General features: G+C 55.1%; 3 protein-coding genes across 4 annotated transcripts; 2 read left to right on the top strand and 1 right to left on the bottom strand.

The window, feature by feature from the left end:
- Positions 1-594: 594 nt before the first annotated feature.
- Positions 595-14,533, top strand: LOC103594761 (suppressor of SWI4 1 homolog). 2 transcript variants are annotated; one of them, XM_008578022.1, is made up of 13 exons: positions 595-656; positions 743-913; positions 1,726-1,827; positions 2,022-2,072; positions 2,180-2,350; positions 2,970-3,046; positions 3,240-3,347; positions 3,449-3,572; positions 3,654-3,732; positions 3,822-3,951; positions 4,031-4,188; positions 4,269-4,552; positions 14,502-14,533. In XM_008578022.1, the coding sequence occupies exons 1-12, from the start codon at positions 639-641 to the stop codon at positions 4,505-4,507; spliced, it is 1,428 nt and encodes a 475-aa protein (XP_008576244.1). In that variant the 5' UTR covers positions 595-638; the 3' UTR covers positions 4,508-4,552; positions 14,502-14,533. The 2 variants fall into 2 exon arrangements, with proteins under 2 accessions (XP_008576244.1, XP_008576243.1); XM_008578021.1 differs by lacking the exon at positions 14,502-14,533 and having other exon boundaries at positions 4,269-4,666.
- Positions 5,027-7,344, top strand: P2RY11 (purinergic receptor P2Y, G-protein coupled, 11). Its single transcript, XM_008578026.1, has 2 exons — positions 5,027-5,045; positions 6,266-7,344. Exons 1-2 carry the CDS (start codon positions 5,027-5,029, stop codon positions 7,342-7,344), a joined length of 1,098 nt encoding a protein of 365 aa, XP_008576248.1.
- EIF3G (eukaryotic translation initiation factor 3, subunit G) lies at positions 7,644-12,018 on the bottom strand. Its single transcript, XM_008578023.1, has 11 exons — positions 11,938-12,018; positions 11,764-11,810; positions 11,193-11,276; positions 10,997-11,085; positions 10,793-10,852; positions 9,762-9,866; positions 9,479-9,668; positions 8,585-8,692; positions 8,321-8,457; positions 8,133-8,239; positions 7,644-7,736 (listed from the first exon to the last, which is right to left on the bottom strand). The coding sequence occupies exons 1-11, from the start codon at positions 11,955-11,957 to the stop codon at positions 7,721-7,723; spliced, it is 963 nt and encodes a 320-aa protein (XP_008576245.1). The 5' UTR covers positions 11,958-12,018; the 3' UTR covers positions 7,644-7,720.
- Positions 14,534-15,535: the final 1,002 nt, after the last annotated feature.

Here is a 15,535-nt window from a genome sequence, read left to right as displayed (position 1 = left end):
GGGGAAGAAGCCAGAGGCCTGAGGCCAAAACTGGAGCTTGAGGGGAAAGGGGGAGGGGGTGAGTTATTCACCCAGCGCCCGCCTTGCCATGAGTTTCCAGAAGGTGAGGTGGAGTTTCCATCCCTCAGCCCGTGCGCAGGAGCTGGAGGGTGGACATGGGTATCTGCCGCGGGCGCCACTCCCTTTCCTTGCTGCTCCCCAAGGGCCTGGCGCCGGTGTGCCAAGCACTGTGCGTACGTTCTCTGTCTTAACTCGCGAGTCGGGGGACACTCTCATCCTCACTTTGGGATACTTTAAGAGCCTCGGAATGAAGAGAGTGGTTATTAAAATCGCCCAGCAGGAGGAAATGGGCAGAGGCGGGATTCGAACCCTCCGATCGCTTTCTCCGAAGCAGCGAGTCGCGAAGCCACGCCCTGGTTTCCGTAGAAACAGGCACCCAGTGTCTCCATAGCAACGCCTCCAGTGATTTCTCTCCCCGCTCTCCGAGGCCACCTGGTGCGCATGCTCGTCTGATGGCCTCATCTCGCCGTTCAACAACCTCCCCGTGACACCTCCCAGGCGCCGGAAGTGAGCCGCGCAGCGCCGGAAGAGGCGGGAGAAACTTCCGGCAGAGGTGGCCTCGTGGAGGAGAAGGCAGCATGGGGCAGTCGGGGCGGGTAAGGCACCGCGGCCGGGGAGCGGGTAAGGGACGGCGTCCCGACGGAGGCCGTGGCGCTCACCGCTCGCCTCTCGCCCCCCGCAGTCCCGGCACCAGAAGCGCGCGCGCGCCCAAGCGCGGCTCCGCAACCTCGAGGCCTACGCCGCGCAGCCGCACTCGTTCGTGTTCACGCGGGGCCGCGCGGGTCGCAGCGTTGGGCAGCTCAGCTTGGACGTCCGTCGGGTCATGGAGCCGCTCACCGCCAGCCGCCTGCAGGTGTGCAGCACCCAGCCCGCTTCCACCCACCCCGGACACCGTCTAAGCACCTGCAGTGCCAGCTTCCTCTAGAACACTGCGGGAGGTCTCAGGCTTTCCGGCTGGACAAAAGGGCCCACGTGGGGACAGGCGTCTCTGCTGCTCAAGGCCTTGTGGGGTTGCAGCGGGGGCGCGCAAATGAGCTCACCCAGTTTGGGGCTGAATTAGGTGCCTAAGCCTGACGCTTAAGACTGGAATCTGAGGGCCGGCCCGTGGCTCACTTGGGAGATCGTGGTGCTGACAACACCAAGTCCAGGGTTAAGATCCTCTTACCGGTCATCTTTAAAAAAAGAAAAAAGAAAAAAAAAATGGAATCTAGAGACAGCAAAGCTGATTGGAAACTTGGCTTCTCTCTAAGGCCTGGAGCAAGTTACTTAGACTCTTTGGGCCTCTGTTCGCTCAGATGGGGAGGTGCACAGTAAGCAAAGGTCAGAGATGGTGCTGGAATTCAAGTCTGATTGGCTCTAGAGACCAGGATCATTCCGCTGACCTGGACTTTTGGCAAAGTCAGATGCAAGAAAGAGCATAACAGGATCGTCAGCTTAAGCTTATACAAAGATACTTCAAAAAGTTTGTGCAGCAATAGAATTAGATAATATGAATCTTTCCATGACCTTTTTTTTTTTTTGGGTGGCTGGCTGGTCGTCAGCACCACGCTCTAACCAACTGAGCTAACCGGCCAGCCCCTCCCATGAACTCGTTTAAGTACCCTTGTAGTCTTTGCTACATAAGAGATATCTACATTCATTCCTTTTTATTTTTGTAATTTCCAGGTTCGAAAGAAGAATTCGTTGAAGGATTGTGTGGCAGTGGCTGGGCCCCTTGGGGTCACACACTTCCTGATCTTAAGCAAAACAGACACCAATGTCTACTTTGTGAGTAGTCACCCAGAGCCCTCATCTCCCCTCAGACTCTCTCTTCCCCTCATCTCTCATGATGAACCCATGTGCCTCTGAGCTGCCATGATTCTGGCTTCAAAGTAAACGCTCTGAAGAGATGGGGCGAAGGTTCCCACTCCCCCTGCTCCCTGGCTGGACACCTCCACCCTTGCTGATCCTTTCTTCCACAGAAGCTGATGCGTCTCCCAGGAGGCCCCACTTTGACCTTCCAGATCAAGAAGGTGAGGGGTGGAAATGGTTGGAGGGCCGTGTGGGGTAAGAGCTGGGCTTGGGGATGGCCCCAGCCACGTGTGGTTGGTGGTCACCCACTCCTCGCTCTGCCTTGCAGTACACGCTGGTGCGTGATGTGGTTTCCTCGCTGCGCCGGCACCGCATGCACGAACAGCAGTTTGCCCACCCGCCCCTCCTGGTGCTCAACAGCTTCGGCCACCATGGCATGCATGTCAAGCTCATGGCCACCATGTTCCAGAACCTGTTTCCCTCCATCAACGTGCACAAGGTGGGCCAGGCCTGGTGTGGTGGAGGGGGCGGGCAGCAGGTACCACAGGCCCTTGGATCGATCACTCAGTCCTTGCCTCTCAGCTCTGAGGCTCCAGGGTCTGCTGTGTCCGAGGGTGAAATCCCAGTTGTGTTCCGTGTCGCTGGGCAAGAGTGTCCAGAATGCTGTCCCCACCCTCTGTCACACTCCTGTGAGTTGCTTCCTCATCTGGCAGAGCCTGGGCAATGTAGCATCTGTTGTTGTGGCTCTGTTTTACAGAGAGGGAAACTGAAGCTGATAGATGAAGTTGCTAGTCTGAAGTTAGATTCAAGGGGACAGGACTGAACTTTTTAAATCTGTCATCTTCAGAGCCTCGGCTCCCAATTCCTAGCACTAGTTGTTGTCAAATTAGGCTTACTATGATAAGATGCCAGTCATTGGGGAGTCTGAGGAGGTGGCCTCCGCTGGTCCTAGAACTGGGATTCTAGCCATGGCCCCAGGCAGTCCGTGGATGCTGCTTGCAGCCCTCCCAGCCTCCATGGTATTAGCAGTGACAGCCCCCCCCCCCAAACTTGCCGTGTGATTGCTGGAGCACATAGGCCATGCGCAGCTCATGTCCCTGCTCTTCCTCTCCTATCAGGTAAATCTGAACACCATCAAGCGCTGCCTTCTCATCAACTACAACCCTGACTCTCAGGAGCTGGATTTCCGCCACTAGTGAGTGTTCCAATGGGGGTGTGTGCAGACTGGGTATCCCCTAGTGTGGCTGATGGCCATATTGCTGCTGAGACTCTGTGACTGCTCAGTCTCAAAGTAAACGCCCTGACACACTGTGGGAAGGGAGGGGTGTACAGCTGACCTCTGAGCTCATGACCTCTAATGACCCCCTACCCCTCCCCGGTCCATGCAGTAGCATCAAAGTCGTTCCTGTGGGTGCCAGTCGTGGGATGAAGAAGCTTCTTCAGGAGAAGTTCCCCAACATGAGCCGCCTGCAGGACATCAGTGAGCTGCTGGCCACGTGAGGAGGGCATAGGGTGGGAGATCACTACAATCCAGGGGACCCTAGAACTGTCCTGGGAGCCTGGGATCCCCTGCTGAGCCCCACATTTCTCTGCACAGGGGCGCAGGGCTGTCAGAGAGCGAGGCTGAGCCTGACGGCGAGCACAACATCACGGAGCTGCCCCAGGCCATTGCGGGGCGCGGCAACATGCGGGCCCAGCAGAGTGCAGTCCGCCTCACCGAGGTGAGGCCCGGTGGTGGGGCGCCTTGCTCAGGCAGTCCCTAGCACCAATGAAGGACTCACCCTTCCTGCATGTCCTCCCAGATTGGTCCTCGGATGACACTGCAGCTCATCAAGATCCAGGAGGGTGTCGGGGAGGGCAATGTGCTGTTCCACAGCTTCGGTGAGGCTGGCAGGGTGTGGGGGGCGGGGTTCTGAGGCTGGCGAAGCGGGGCATGCCTGGGTCTCAGCGAACTATGTGTCTCCTCTCAGTGCACAAGACAGAGGAGGAGCTCCAGGCCATCCTGGCAGCCAAGGAGGAGAAGCTGCAGCTCAAGGCCCAGAGGCAGGACCAGCAGGCCCAGAATATCCAGCGCAAGCGGGAGCAGCGGGAGGCCCACAAGTCAGCAGCGGCTGGCCGGTGGGAGGGCAGGCGGGGTCCCCGCTGCAGGCTGCCACCCTGACTGGCTCCTCCCTTCCAGGAAGAAGAGCCTGGCAGGCATGAAGAGGGCACGGGCTGACGGGGACAGTGACGCTGAGGACCCCGGGCCCCCCCCAGAGGCAGAAGGAGCTGGCTGGCAGGAGGAGGAGGATGAGGCCGAGTATTTCCGCCAGGCAGTGGGCGCGGAGCCTGATGAGGGTTCGTGGCAGGCTTGGTGTGGCTGGGTGCCCAGGGCCTGTCTTTGTTCTGTGGGACCCTGACACAGTCTCTCCCCACAGACATGTTCCCCAGGACAGCCAAGCGGACACGGCTTACCGGGCGTCCAGGCAAGAAGCAGCAGGTAAAGGATTGGAAGCCAACGGAACAGAGGCCAGACCACAGCAGAGGTCGAGGGGGTGACTGGAAGCCTCCAAAGTCCAAGGGCAGGCCCTGGGGAAACCAGGCCAAGCCAGGGCTCAGAGGGGCTGCCCGGGACCACAGGCGAGGCCGGCCACAGCAACCGAAGAGAGTGGCTTGAGCCCAGGCCTGAGCCGTGGATGAAATGCCCCAGATTGGGGCCCGAGAGATGCTGTCCTGGGCTCTCACCTGGGACTCCAGGTGTGCCCTCGGTTTCCTTTCATAAAGGAGCGGATGTTCTCAGTCCCCCCACTCCAATAAATGCCTGAACTTCTCTTGAGTCTGAGTCTGCTTTCGGTATGAGTCAGCAGCATCCGGAAGTCTGACCTGGTTTCCACCCCAAGTCTGGGTGCCGTCCCTCAGCCTGGGTCACAGTGGAATCGTTTTACAGGCCAGGGCAACAGGCCCGGATGTTCTTGGTCTGTACATCTCAGCTCCCCCAACCCCCATGGGTCCCGCCCACAGACAGGGTGGGTGCAATGAGGAAGGAAGCCGGGGTGGAAGTGAGGTGGGCGCCCAACCCGTGCTGCAGGCTGGGATTGATGCTGCCAGCCGGGGTGAAACCAGCTGTGCTGTTGGTGGCTCGGGGAGGGGCCTCCTCGGCACAACGTGGGCTGCACACTGAGGCTGAGCTTGGGCAATGGCGGCCACCATGTCAGGTTAGGAGCAGGTGCTGGGTCGGTTGAGGTGGGGACACATCCAGGGGCCTGGCTCCCCCAGCTCAGCCCTGCGCAGTGGCGGTGGTGTTGGCTGATACCCAGTAGGCGGAGGGGAGGTAGATGAAAACCTGCGTCTGAACAGACTTCCAGAGCAGTCTGGTGTTGGGGGGTGGGCGGTGCAGGTCACCAAGAGCCAGTGGCCCTCCTGCTGGATAGGGAGCAGGCCATTTTTCAGATTTCCAAACTTAGGTTGCGGGTGGAGTGTGCGAGAGGACACCAACCCCAGAGCACAAGCTCCCCCATGTTGTCTCCCAGCACTGTTGTGGGGACTGGGAAGCCACTAGTGGTCAGGAAAGGAACGCTCCCACCCTCCTGGAAGAGATGTTCTCATGAAGATACAGGCTGTGGAAAATTGAGCAGGGAAGGGGGACTGGAGAGACCATGGGATGCGGTCGCATCGTTAAGGTGGTCAGAGTGGGCCTTCCTCAGCAAGACCAGAGTCTGGAGGAGGTGAGGTAGGGAGCCTCTAGGACACGTGGCCGGTGACTCAGGCAAAAGAAACAGTTAGAGCAAAGGCCCTGCTGTAGGACGTGCCTTAAGGAGTGGCCAGGAGGCCAGGGATGGTGGCTGCAGGGAGTGTTGGGGAGCATGGGTTGAGGGAGGGCTCCTGGGGGGCCTTGTGAGATAGCACTGGCTCTCCCGAGGTGGGCGCTTGGAGGCCTGCGAGCCCAGTGTCCGAACCTGGTTCAAGCGCTCATGGCGACCTCTGGTGGCTGTGGGGAGAATAGACTCAAGGCAAAGGCGGGAGCAGGTGACCAGGGCAGAGGCGCTGGCCGGTCCAGGTGGGAGACAGTGGGGGCTGGACCCAGGTAGAGTGGAGGGGGTGACAGATCTGAAGTGAAGCCGGCAGGACTTGTTATTGGATTGGGTTTTGAGGAGGACTGCAGTGGGGTGGGGACTCCCTTTGGCTTCAGCTTTTCCACCCCAGGCCCAGCACCTCTGGGCAGTCAGTGCTGGGTTACATGCATCCCTCAAGAGCAGTGACCCCCCGGCTCAACCCAGCAGGTTCTCAGGGTGTAGGACCCACTGGGAACTCAGCAGAACTGCACGCAAAGGACTCATGTAGAGGGACCGGTGTTGCTGCAGCCGTGGGCTCTGAGGGCAGCAAGAGACACATTGAGGAAGGACAGGGCTCAGCAAGCGACATCCTCTGCCCATAGGTGCCAAACCCTGCCCAGCCAACTTCTCGGCAGCTGCTGACCGTATCCTCAACAGCTTCCAGGAGGGCTTCCTGTGGCCCATGCTGCTGGCTGACTTCTTGGTGGCCGTGACCGGCAACGGCCTGGCCCTGTACCGCTTCATCACCCGGGAGCAGCGCCCGTGGTACCCAGCCGTGGTCTTCTCAGCCCAGCTGGCAGTCAGCAACCTGCTCTATGCCCTGACACTGCCCCCACTGGTGGCCTATTTCTACCCCCCAAAAAACTGGCGCTATGGGGAAGCCCTGTGCCGCCTGGAGCACTTCCTGTTCGTCTGCAACCTGCAAGGCAGCATTATCTTCATCACCTGCATCAGCCTCAACCGCTACGTGGGCATCGTGCACCCCTTCTTCACCCGCAGCCACCTGCAGCCCAAGCATGCCTGGGCCGTGAGCGCTGCTGGCTGGGCCCTGGCAACCCTGCTGGCCGCACCCATGCTCGGCTTCTCCCACCTGAAGCAGGAGGTGGGCACAGGCAGCATCAAGTGCGTGGGAACTGCAGGGGACAGCCACCTCGAGGCCTACCGAACCTACAGCCTGGCACTGGCAGGACTGGGCTGTGGCCTGCCACTGCTGCTCACGCTGGCCGCCTACTGCGCCCTCGTGCGTGCCGTGCTGCGCAGCCCCGGAATGAGGGCGGCTGAGAAGCTGCATGTGGTGCTGCTGGTGGCCAGCGGTGCAGCCCTATATGCCAGCTCCTACGTGCCCTACCATGTCACACGGGTGCTGAACGTGCATGCTCGGCAGCGCTGGAGGGCTCTCTGCCCGGGCTTTGCGAATGAGACCCAGGCCCAGGAGGCCCTGGAGCTGGGCTTATATGTGGGCCACCAGGTGATGCGAGGCCTCATGCCCCTGGCCATCTGCCTCCACCCACTGCTCTACATGGCCGTGGCACCCAGCCTGGGCTGCTGCTGCCAATGCTGCCCTCGCTGGAGGGGGTGCCGGGATCCAGGGGACACCGAGACCTTTGGCCAAGCCATGCCCCTAGATGTCAAAGCCACCCCTAAAACCTCAGAGCCCCAGTCCCCTGAGCTGACCTCGTGACCTGGCCTATCCAGAGCCTTCTCACAAGGTGCTGGGACTTGCAGCAGAATGAGAACCTGGAACACAGCAGGCCCCAACCCCGAGGTGCCACTTCCTCCCCCAAAAGCCTGCAGTCATGGCCGGCAAGGGACTAACGAGAGCCAGGGCTGGAGCAACCAGAAGCATTTCCCACCCACAGCACTGACCCTGAGGTCCCCACCAGGCCAGGGAGCACACCTGTGCCTGGGCGGAAGGGGACGGGGCTGGCCTCACAACCATATGGTGTGAAGCCCATGAGAATAAACAGGACACGCATGGGGTGATTTTGAGCCTCTTTATTGCCCTGGACACCCCCTATCGCCGAGGGTCCTGGGGCCGAGCAATGGCAGCAGATGGCTTAGTTGGTTGATGGCCTAGAGAAAGAGAGAGAGAGGAGGTGGCGAGGATGGCAAGTGTGGAGGGCTTCAGACTCCAAAGGACATCCCAAGACCCCCACACACACGTGGGGCCCCAGTGGGGTGGAGGAGGACGAGGCAGCGTGGTGACCACAGCACAGACAGGGCCTGATCGGCAGTGACCAGCCAGGCCCTGCTGGGGACTGGCAGTGTGCACCAGCACAGCAGCTGACACCTGGTGCCTGTTGGCCCGCCTGTAAGGTTTTTGAAAAGGATAACAAAGGACCGTCACCTCAAAACAGGCTTGGGGACTATTAAATCAGCACGGGGCCCACAGTCGGCCCAAGTGTCAGCTATGATGCTGTGACGAGGCAGGGGTGGAAGAGGGACCCGGGCTCGGGGCAGGGGTCTTACTTGGCCCACTCAACGTTAAGGATGAGGTGGTCATAGCCGAAGCCGGACACCCCGGCGATGGCGCGTGCGGCGTCCTCTCGGCGGTGGAAGCTTATAAAGGCAAAGCCCTGGGGGAGGAAGTGGGGACAAGGTCAGGGGGCCCAAGTTGGTACAGACAAGCCAGCCCACCCCGGTGGCCACCCACCCACCTTCGACTGGCCAGTGGTTTTGTCCTTAGCCAGGTAGATGCGGGAGATGGAGCCAAAGGGCCGGAAGAGCTCCTGCAGGTCGGTCTCACGCGTGTCCTCTGACAGGTTGGTGACGCGGATGGTGGCATTGTCGTCGGCTGTGCAGGTGAGGCAAGGTGGCCTTGAAGAGGAGGCCCCACCCAACCCCAATGCACATGCTCCAGGGGTAATTACAGGGTGCTGGGAGGTGTCCACCTGCCAGCCCCGCAGCAGAGCACCCCTCACCTCTTCGGTTGGGCTGCATGGACTCCCCGCGGCGGCTGGCCCCGTCACGCAGGCTCGGTGGCACATACTTCCCTGTCTTGTTCTGGGTGGCCTGCACAGGCTCCAGCTCTGGAAACCAAAAGCACAGTCAAGTTTAGCCTGGTCCTGGGGCAGACGGAGGGAGAGACGGGCCCCAGGGCCCAGCTCTGGCAATGTCTGCCAAGCCACAGGCATCCTGTTGGTCCCTTTGAGAGCCAGAGCCTCGGTGGCGACAGTGACACCAAGGTCAGATCCAAGAAGCCAATAGCACTCAAGCATCCTGCTGGGTACACTGGCAGAGTGAAAACCCACAGGGGTGAATGTGGTCACAGGTGCCAAGAGCTAGAGGTGCGTCAGCCTCACAATAGACAGGGACAGCAGTAATGTGACCTATGGGTGGGGACAGCTCCCAGGTGACAAGTGCACTGTGCATGCAAGCCACAGCAGAGCTGCCCAGACTCAAACTTGCCACCAGCAAATCATGCAAGAGACACAGACTGCAGTCATGTGCATCATGCAGACACACACACAGCCAGCGTCAGCATCCTGGGGCAGACAGACACAGCCCACCCAAGTCAGGAACCATCACACAGAGTCACCAGCAGAATCACAGCTGGTAAGCCACACATACAGGGGCACAACCGTCCTCAACCATACGTGGTGTAGTTACACATGCAGGCATGTACACGTTTAAGAACACAGGAGCACAACCCCCAACAAGGGTGACAGGGACAAACACGGGCCACCACAGCCTGGCGGTGCTGATGCTGTACTGTGGGAGCTGACAGCCACAGACAGCAGGTGACAGCTGAGGACTCTCCCACGGGTGCACAAGCCCCCCGCAATGGCCCACCAGTGTGACCCTGGGTCCCACACCTCCTGGCAGCTTCTCCTTCTCGCCGGTGGACAGGCCCAGCTGCTCGGCCAGCTCCTTCTGCATGGGCCCCAGCGTGTCCTTGTAGGGGCAGCGGGTGGTCCAGTGGTCACCCTTGCAGATGCGGCAGGACACGATCTTCTGGCCCTTGAGCTTGTTCATTGGGTCCTCCTCCTCCTGGCAGTTCAGGTCCTGGCGGGGGGCGGGCAGTGCAGCTCAAGGGGGGCTGCTGCGCCCCAGCCATCAACACCCCGAACACCAAAGCTGCCCCACTGTCCCACATACCTCTTTGCTGGTGATGAATGTCATGGAGACATCGTCACTGACTGTTGTGGTGGCCACATTGGGCCCTGGGGGGTCAAACTCTGAGTTGCCGAATTTCTTCCAGTTCTGGGCTCAGGGAGGGAGGCAAGACATGTCAGGAATCAGGAGCCCACACTGGGGCACCCCAGACCTACAAACGCCAACCCTGAAGGGTCTGAGCCTTGAACCCCATTTTCCACCCTCCCCAAACACCCCCCATAACCGTAACGGTGACAGTTCCCATTTCCTGAGTGCGCACCAGGCCCTGGCTGCCCACCAGCTCCAGGAGACAGGGGCGGCTCTCAGAGCCATGTTCCAGACAAGGGAATGGAGGCTAAGTGGGGGAAAGGGCACCAACCAACCATTCCTGGGGCCTGTGCAGGTCGGTGGACCTCAGGGACGTGCAGGGGTCACCCAGTGAGAGGCCTTGAGCGAGGCAGACCACCTAAGCTCAGCTCCCTCCCCTACAAAATGGGGACCATAGAGGCTTTCCACCAACCCGAGCTTCTATGCAGATGAATGAGAAAACACTTCCCGCAGAGTGCGTGGGTGTGGGGCCTGGCACTACTGCTATTGCTTCTTCCAGAAGCGCTCAGCCCTGGGTAAACGGGAGCTGTTATGATGACCTCAAGGGAAGGCTTGGCTGGGTTCCTCCAGGTGGACAGGCCAAAGGGAATAAGAATCTAACATCACCAAGCTGGCCGGTTAGCTCAGTCAGTTAGAACACGGTGTTATGTATAACACTACGGTCAAGGGTTCGAATCCCCATACTGGCCAGCCACCAAAAATCAAATAAAAATTCCCTTCAAGAACCTAATCCCACCCACTCAGGCACCCTGGACTTTTCAGGACCCCAAGAGAGTGAAAATACTCCAGGCCTCAGTTCTGCTTCAACAAAATAGGTGCAAACAGTTAAACGCCATCTCTGAAAACAAAGGCCCTGGGAACAAGGATTCCCAGGTCCTCTGGGGCAGCCCTGGGGGAGCCCCCGAAACAGGGATGGACAGGCTCACCTTCCTCCTTGCAACAGCCTTTGAGGCCTTCCGGGTCTCAATCCTGAAGGTGCGGACAATCTGTGGATGGGAGAGGGGAGGGTCGAGCTTCCTGTGCCTCCTGGGACCAGGGCATCTTCCTCACCAACCCAGCCACCACACGCCGCCCCTCCTGGTCTAAGCATCCCCAACCACAAGGGCACTCCCCCCTGCCCCAAGCCTCACCTTGAACTTCTTGCCATCCTCATCTACCTTGTATTCGGTCACTGTCTTTATGTTCCCGGTGATGACCTCCTTGGGAGGCGGCAGTGGAGCTGGAGAGGGGAAAAGACGAGGGGAACAGAGCCCTGGGTAATGGGGACAAGCAGGAACAGGCCTGGGAAGAGAGGCAGCCTAGGGATGGAGTGGAATCGTCACTCACCTCCCGGGAGTAGCTCAGGCTCTGGGCTGGTGTCGCCGGTGGCCAGAGGGATCCCCTTGAGCAGTTCGCTGGTGACACATTTATCTGCCAGAGGGAGTGTGGAGAGGTCAGCTGCGGGGGCGGGGGGGCCTCCCAAGCTGAGATGGAAGGACTTTGGGGTGACACTCACACCAGGAGCTAAGAAAGGCGGTACCAAAAGCAGAGGGCTGGCCAAGCAGGGCGCTGGGACAGCCCCATGGGGACACAGGGGTGGCTGTAATAACCTCAAGCAGTGGCAAAACGTAGGGGATCCCTGGCATGAAGGTAGGGGCAGGCCATAAAGCCACCCAGGCGCTAGTACAGCGGCAGGAGACAGGCTGTTACAAGCTCCTCCCCGGAGTGGCAGAGCAGTTGCGAGGACCTGGGCAGTAGCAAGGGAGGAAGAGGGACTGGCCAGTGAACCACCGGAGTTGGCAAGAGGGTGGCCCCCATGACGATGGCGCGGGGCAGGAGCAGGCCGTTGACGGGGGGGTGCAGGGTGGCGGGGCTGGGGGCTGGCCGCGGTGACCCGGCGCGACCGGGTGCAACTCACCGTCCTCTCCCTCCTCTTCCACCTGGTCGGCCCAGCTGGGCTTCGAACTGCGGGGACAGTTTCCGGGTGAGTCAGCGAGGTCCGGCCTCCGCGGCCTCGGCGCACCCACGCCTCATGGTGCTCTCCGAACCCCAAACCGCCTCCCGGTGCCCCCCTCCGCAACACCCGACTCACTCAAACTCTCCAGTCGGCATCGCAAAGCCTTCCCCACGCAGCCCAAGCCCGGAGCAAAGAGCGGAAGTGGGGGGAGAAGAACGAGACTTCCGGTGCCGCCGCCATCGCCTAGAGTAGCCCGGTCTCTGCGCCCACAGCGCCCCACTGCGGAGGGAGGTGGAGGCGCTGTCCGTGTGTGCGGCTGGCGCTGGTACCCAACTTTACTGTTCCCATTAACCTTCTATTTAAATAAAAAAATTCAGTAATAAAAACAAAGCTCACATATTGGAGGATTATTATATGCCAGGCACTGTGAGGCGGAAAGGATCATTTCCATTTCGCGGCTGAAGAAACTGAGGCTCAGGAGAACAAACACTTTTGCCTGGGCTGTTCCTCCTCGTCTGGGGAGGGATTTGATTTCCTGCTCTGAGCGATGAAGATGTCAAATGGCCCCTCAGCTATTGTCCCTTCTTTTCTTTGTAGCAGTCTTGGCTCTCTGATATTGCCCAGCTAGCCTTCTAAGAACACACACGCTCAATGAGAGCGTTGTGGCTCCCCAAGGGGGTGAAAATTGATTCTTGGGAAGAGGAGAAAACCTTAGATATTTGCGACCCTGTAAAGCCAATCCTATCAGACAAAATCTTATTCCTAAGTATTTAATTTCTATCGTTAGGGAGAAACCTAATGTAATTAAATTGAGATTAATGTTTAAATTTAATTTCAAAATAATTTCATTTTTCTTCTTAGGGGGAGGTAATTAAAAAAAAGTTGAAAAACACTGCTCTAGACTGTCAGCTACAGAAAGCAGACATTTGCCTTTTTTGTTTACCTCTGGGGTCCCAGCACTCACAGGGTGTCTGCACTCTGCACCTGCACATAGTAAGTGCTCAATTAATGGGCATTTGGGAAGAGGTAGGAACCAGATCATAAAGGACTTTCTAAACCTGATTATACTCTTTATCCTGTAGGCTGGGGGGTGTGAATGAAGTCACTGAAGTGTTTTAAGTGGCCATCCAGGGTGACCAGATTTTCTTGTGAGAAAGATGATTATGGAAACCTGTGGTGAGCAGAGTGGAAGGGAATGAATTAGCAGCAGTCTAGGAAGGCAGCTGGGAAAGTGAATTAAAGAAAGAGGGGTACGTTGCTGTAGACTTCCAGGAGGGTGGCCTGGCAATATGGATGAAACTATAAAGTTTGTACAAAGGACCAATAAACATTTGTACAAGTTTACCCAAATTTACTCCGAACAACACAATATCCAAACAACTTAGCAGATGGGAGAAACTTTAAAAATTTGGTATTACCCAGTGACAGATATAAAGAAACAGATACTCACACACATTGTTAGTGCGTGAAATTATGCAAGCTTTTTGGATGGAAATCATACATCTACTAAACTTAATATGCACATGTGAATTTTCCTTTGAGCCAGCTAATAATTCAACTTGTGAGTAATTTGTAAGTGTATGCAAAGATGAGAATAAGATGCCCAGGCAGTATTGTCCATAGTAGTAAAAACTGGAAACCCCAATATGCCCATCCTCATGGCTGGTTAAATAGATCAATGTATGCTATGCCATAACCTGTGAAATGCTATGCAGTCTTTTAGGAGGTAACATGTGTGCTCATGTTAAAAAAACAAAACAAAAAAACCCTCCAAGATAAGAGGAGGAAGCAAAATGTAATATGGCATATATCATAAGAAACAATTTGTGTAAATCTTTAATAGCACATAGATATGCAGATAGACGCAAACCACTTTCTGGAAAGAAATACGTGAAACTGTTGGTGAGAAATGTTTTTGAATGTAAGCATCAAGGGAAAAAAAGCTTATTTTTCCACTTTGCTGCTGTATTTAAAATTTTTACCATGTGTATTTATTATTGTGATTTAAATAGAAATATATAAAAATATAAAATCATTTATATACAATTTATATGTAATTTATATATATGTATATTTATATATAATATGCATTTATGTCATATGTGAGATATAACATGTAAATATATTTTTAATGTTTTTAAAATTTTCTCCCGTTCTTTTTTATAATATTTTATGGACACATAATTGTACATTTTTATAGGGTACTACTGTGTGATATTTTAATATATGTGTACAATGCATAATGATCAAATCAGGTTAGTTAACTTATAAATCACCTCTAACATTTATCATTTCTTTGTGTTGGAAACATTCAGTATCCTCTCTTCAGGGCTGGTTGGCTAGCTCAGTTGTTTAGACCGTGGTGATGAAACACCAAGGTCAAGGGTTCAGATCCCAGTATAGGCCAGCTGCCTTAAAATAAATAAATAAATAAAAAATCCTTTCTTCCAGCTAATTGAAAGTATATGATAAATTGTTAACTATAGTCACCCTACAGTGCTGTAGAACACTAGTTCTTACTCCTTGTATCTAGCCATGACTTTTTATGTGTGATACATGATAATATATGATGTACAATATAAGATACATTTATATCCATTAACTTGCATTCCCACTTTAGGATCGGCCTAAGAAAATACTCATGTGTGTTCAAATTAGTAAAGTTGTTTGTGGGCCGGCCTGTGGCTCACTCGGGAGAGTGCGGTGCTGATAACACCAAGGCCACGGGTTCAGATCCCATATAGGGATGGCCGGTTTGCTCACTGGGTGAGCGTGGTGCTGACAACACCAAGTCAAGGGTTAAGATCCCCTTACCGGTCTTTTTTAAAAAATAAATAAATAAAGTTGTCTGTAAGAAAATGTTCAGCACAGTGTACCTTAAAAGACAGGACAATTGAAAACAGGAGAACAGCCATCATTAAAAAGGAATTAGCCTCATGTTTAACTTTTCTAGGTAATGTCAAACTATTTTCAAAGTTGTTATTCTAATTTATACCTACTAAGAATGGATAAGAAATTCTTCTGTTGTCTACAACCTTACTTTTGGTCTTTTTTTTTCCTACATACATGTGTGCTATTATACCATATGCAATTTTGTATCTTTTAAAAATTTAACATTAATATGAACAATTTCCAATGTCATCAGTTGGTATTAAAATATGATTTTTTAATTACAGTATATTTCGTTGTAAGGATATTTGATCGTATATTTGACTCTCCTCCTGTTGTCGACCATAACTATACTTCTGAGACTTTAAATAACTTTGTAATAAACTCATTGATTATAATCTTTGGAAAAAAATGTAAATAAATAAGGGATTAGCTAAATATCAGCTCATCCATACGAACACTACTCTTGGAGAGAAATTGTACGTCTTTGTGGATGCACAGACTTTGCATCGGTAATTCTGGGTGTTTCAATATGGCTTTATCTTTACTTCCTTTTTAGTATTTTTCTATATGTAGTATTTTTTCCCTAAACATCAGACATACATCATTATTACAAAAAGTCAGGTATTTTCTTTTTTTTTTTTTTTTCCTTTTTTGTCTTTTTTCGTGACCGGCATCGGATCGCAACCCTCAGTGTTGCGCCCGTACTGGACCGGGACCGGCAACCGGATCGCAACCCTCGGTGTTGCGCCCGCACCTTGCTCAGCCAGTGAGCAGCCGGTCTGTATGTGGGATCCGAACCCTCGGCGGGAGCGCCGCCGCGCTTCCCAAGCGGCGCACTGTA

The sequence above is a fragment of the Galeopterus variegatus genome, unplaced genomic scaffold, assembly GCF_000696425.1.
Source record: "Galeopterus variegatus unplaced genomic scaffold, G_variegatus-3.0.2 Scaffold1619, whole genome shotgun sequence".
Taxonomy (NCBI): Eukaryota; Metazoa; Chordata; class Mammalia; order Dermoptera; family Cynocephalidae; genus Galeopterus; species Galeopterus variegatus.
This window is presented reverse-complemented; position numbering and strand designations above follow the sequence as displayed.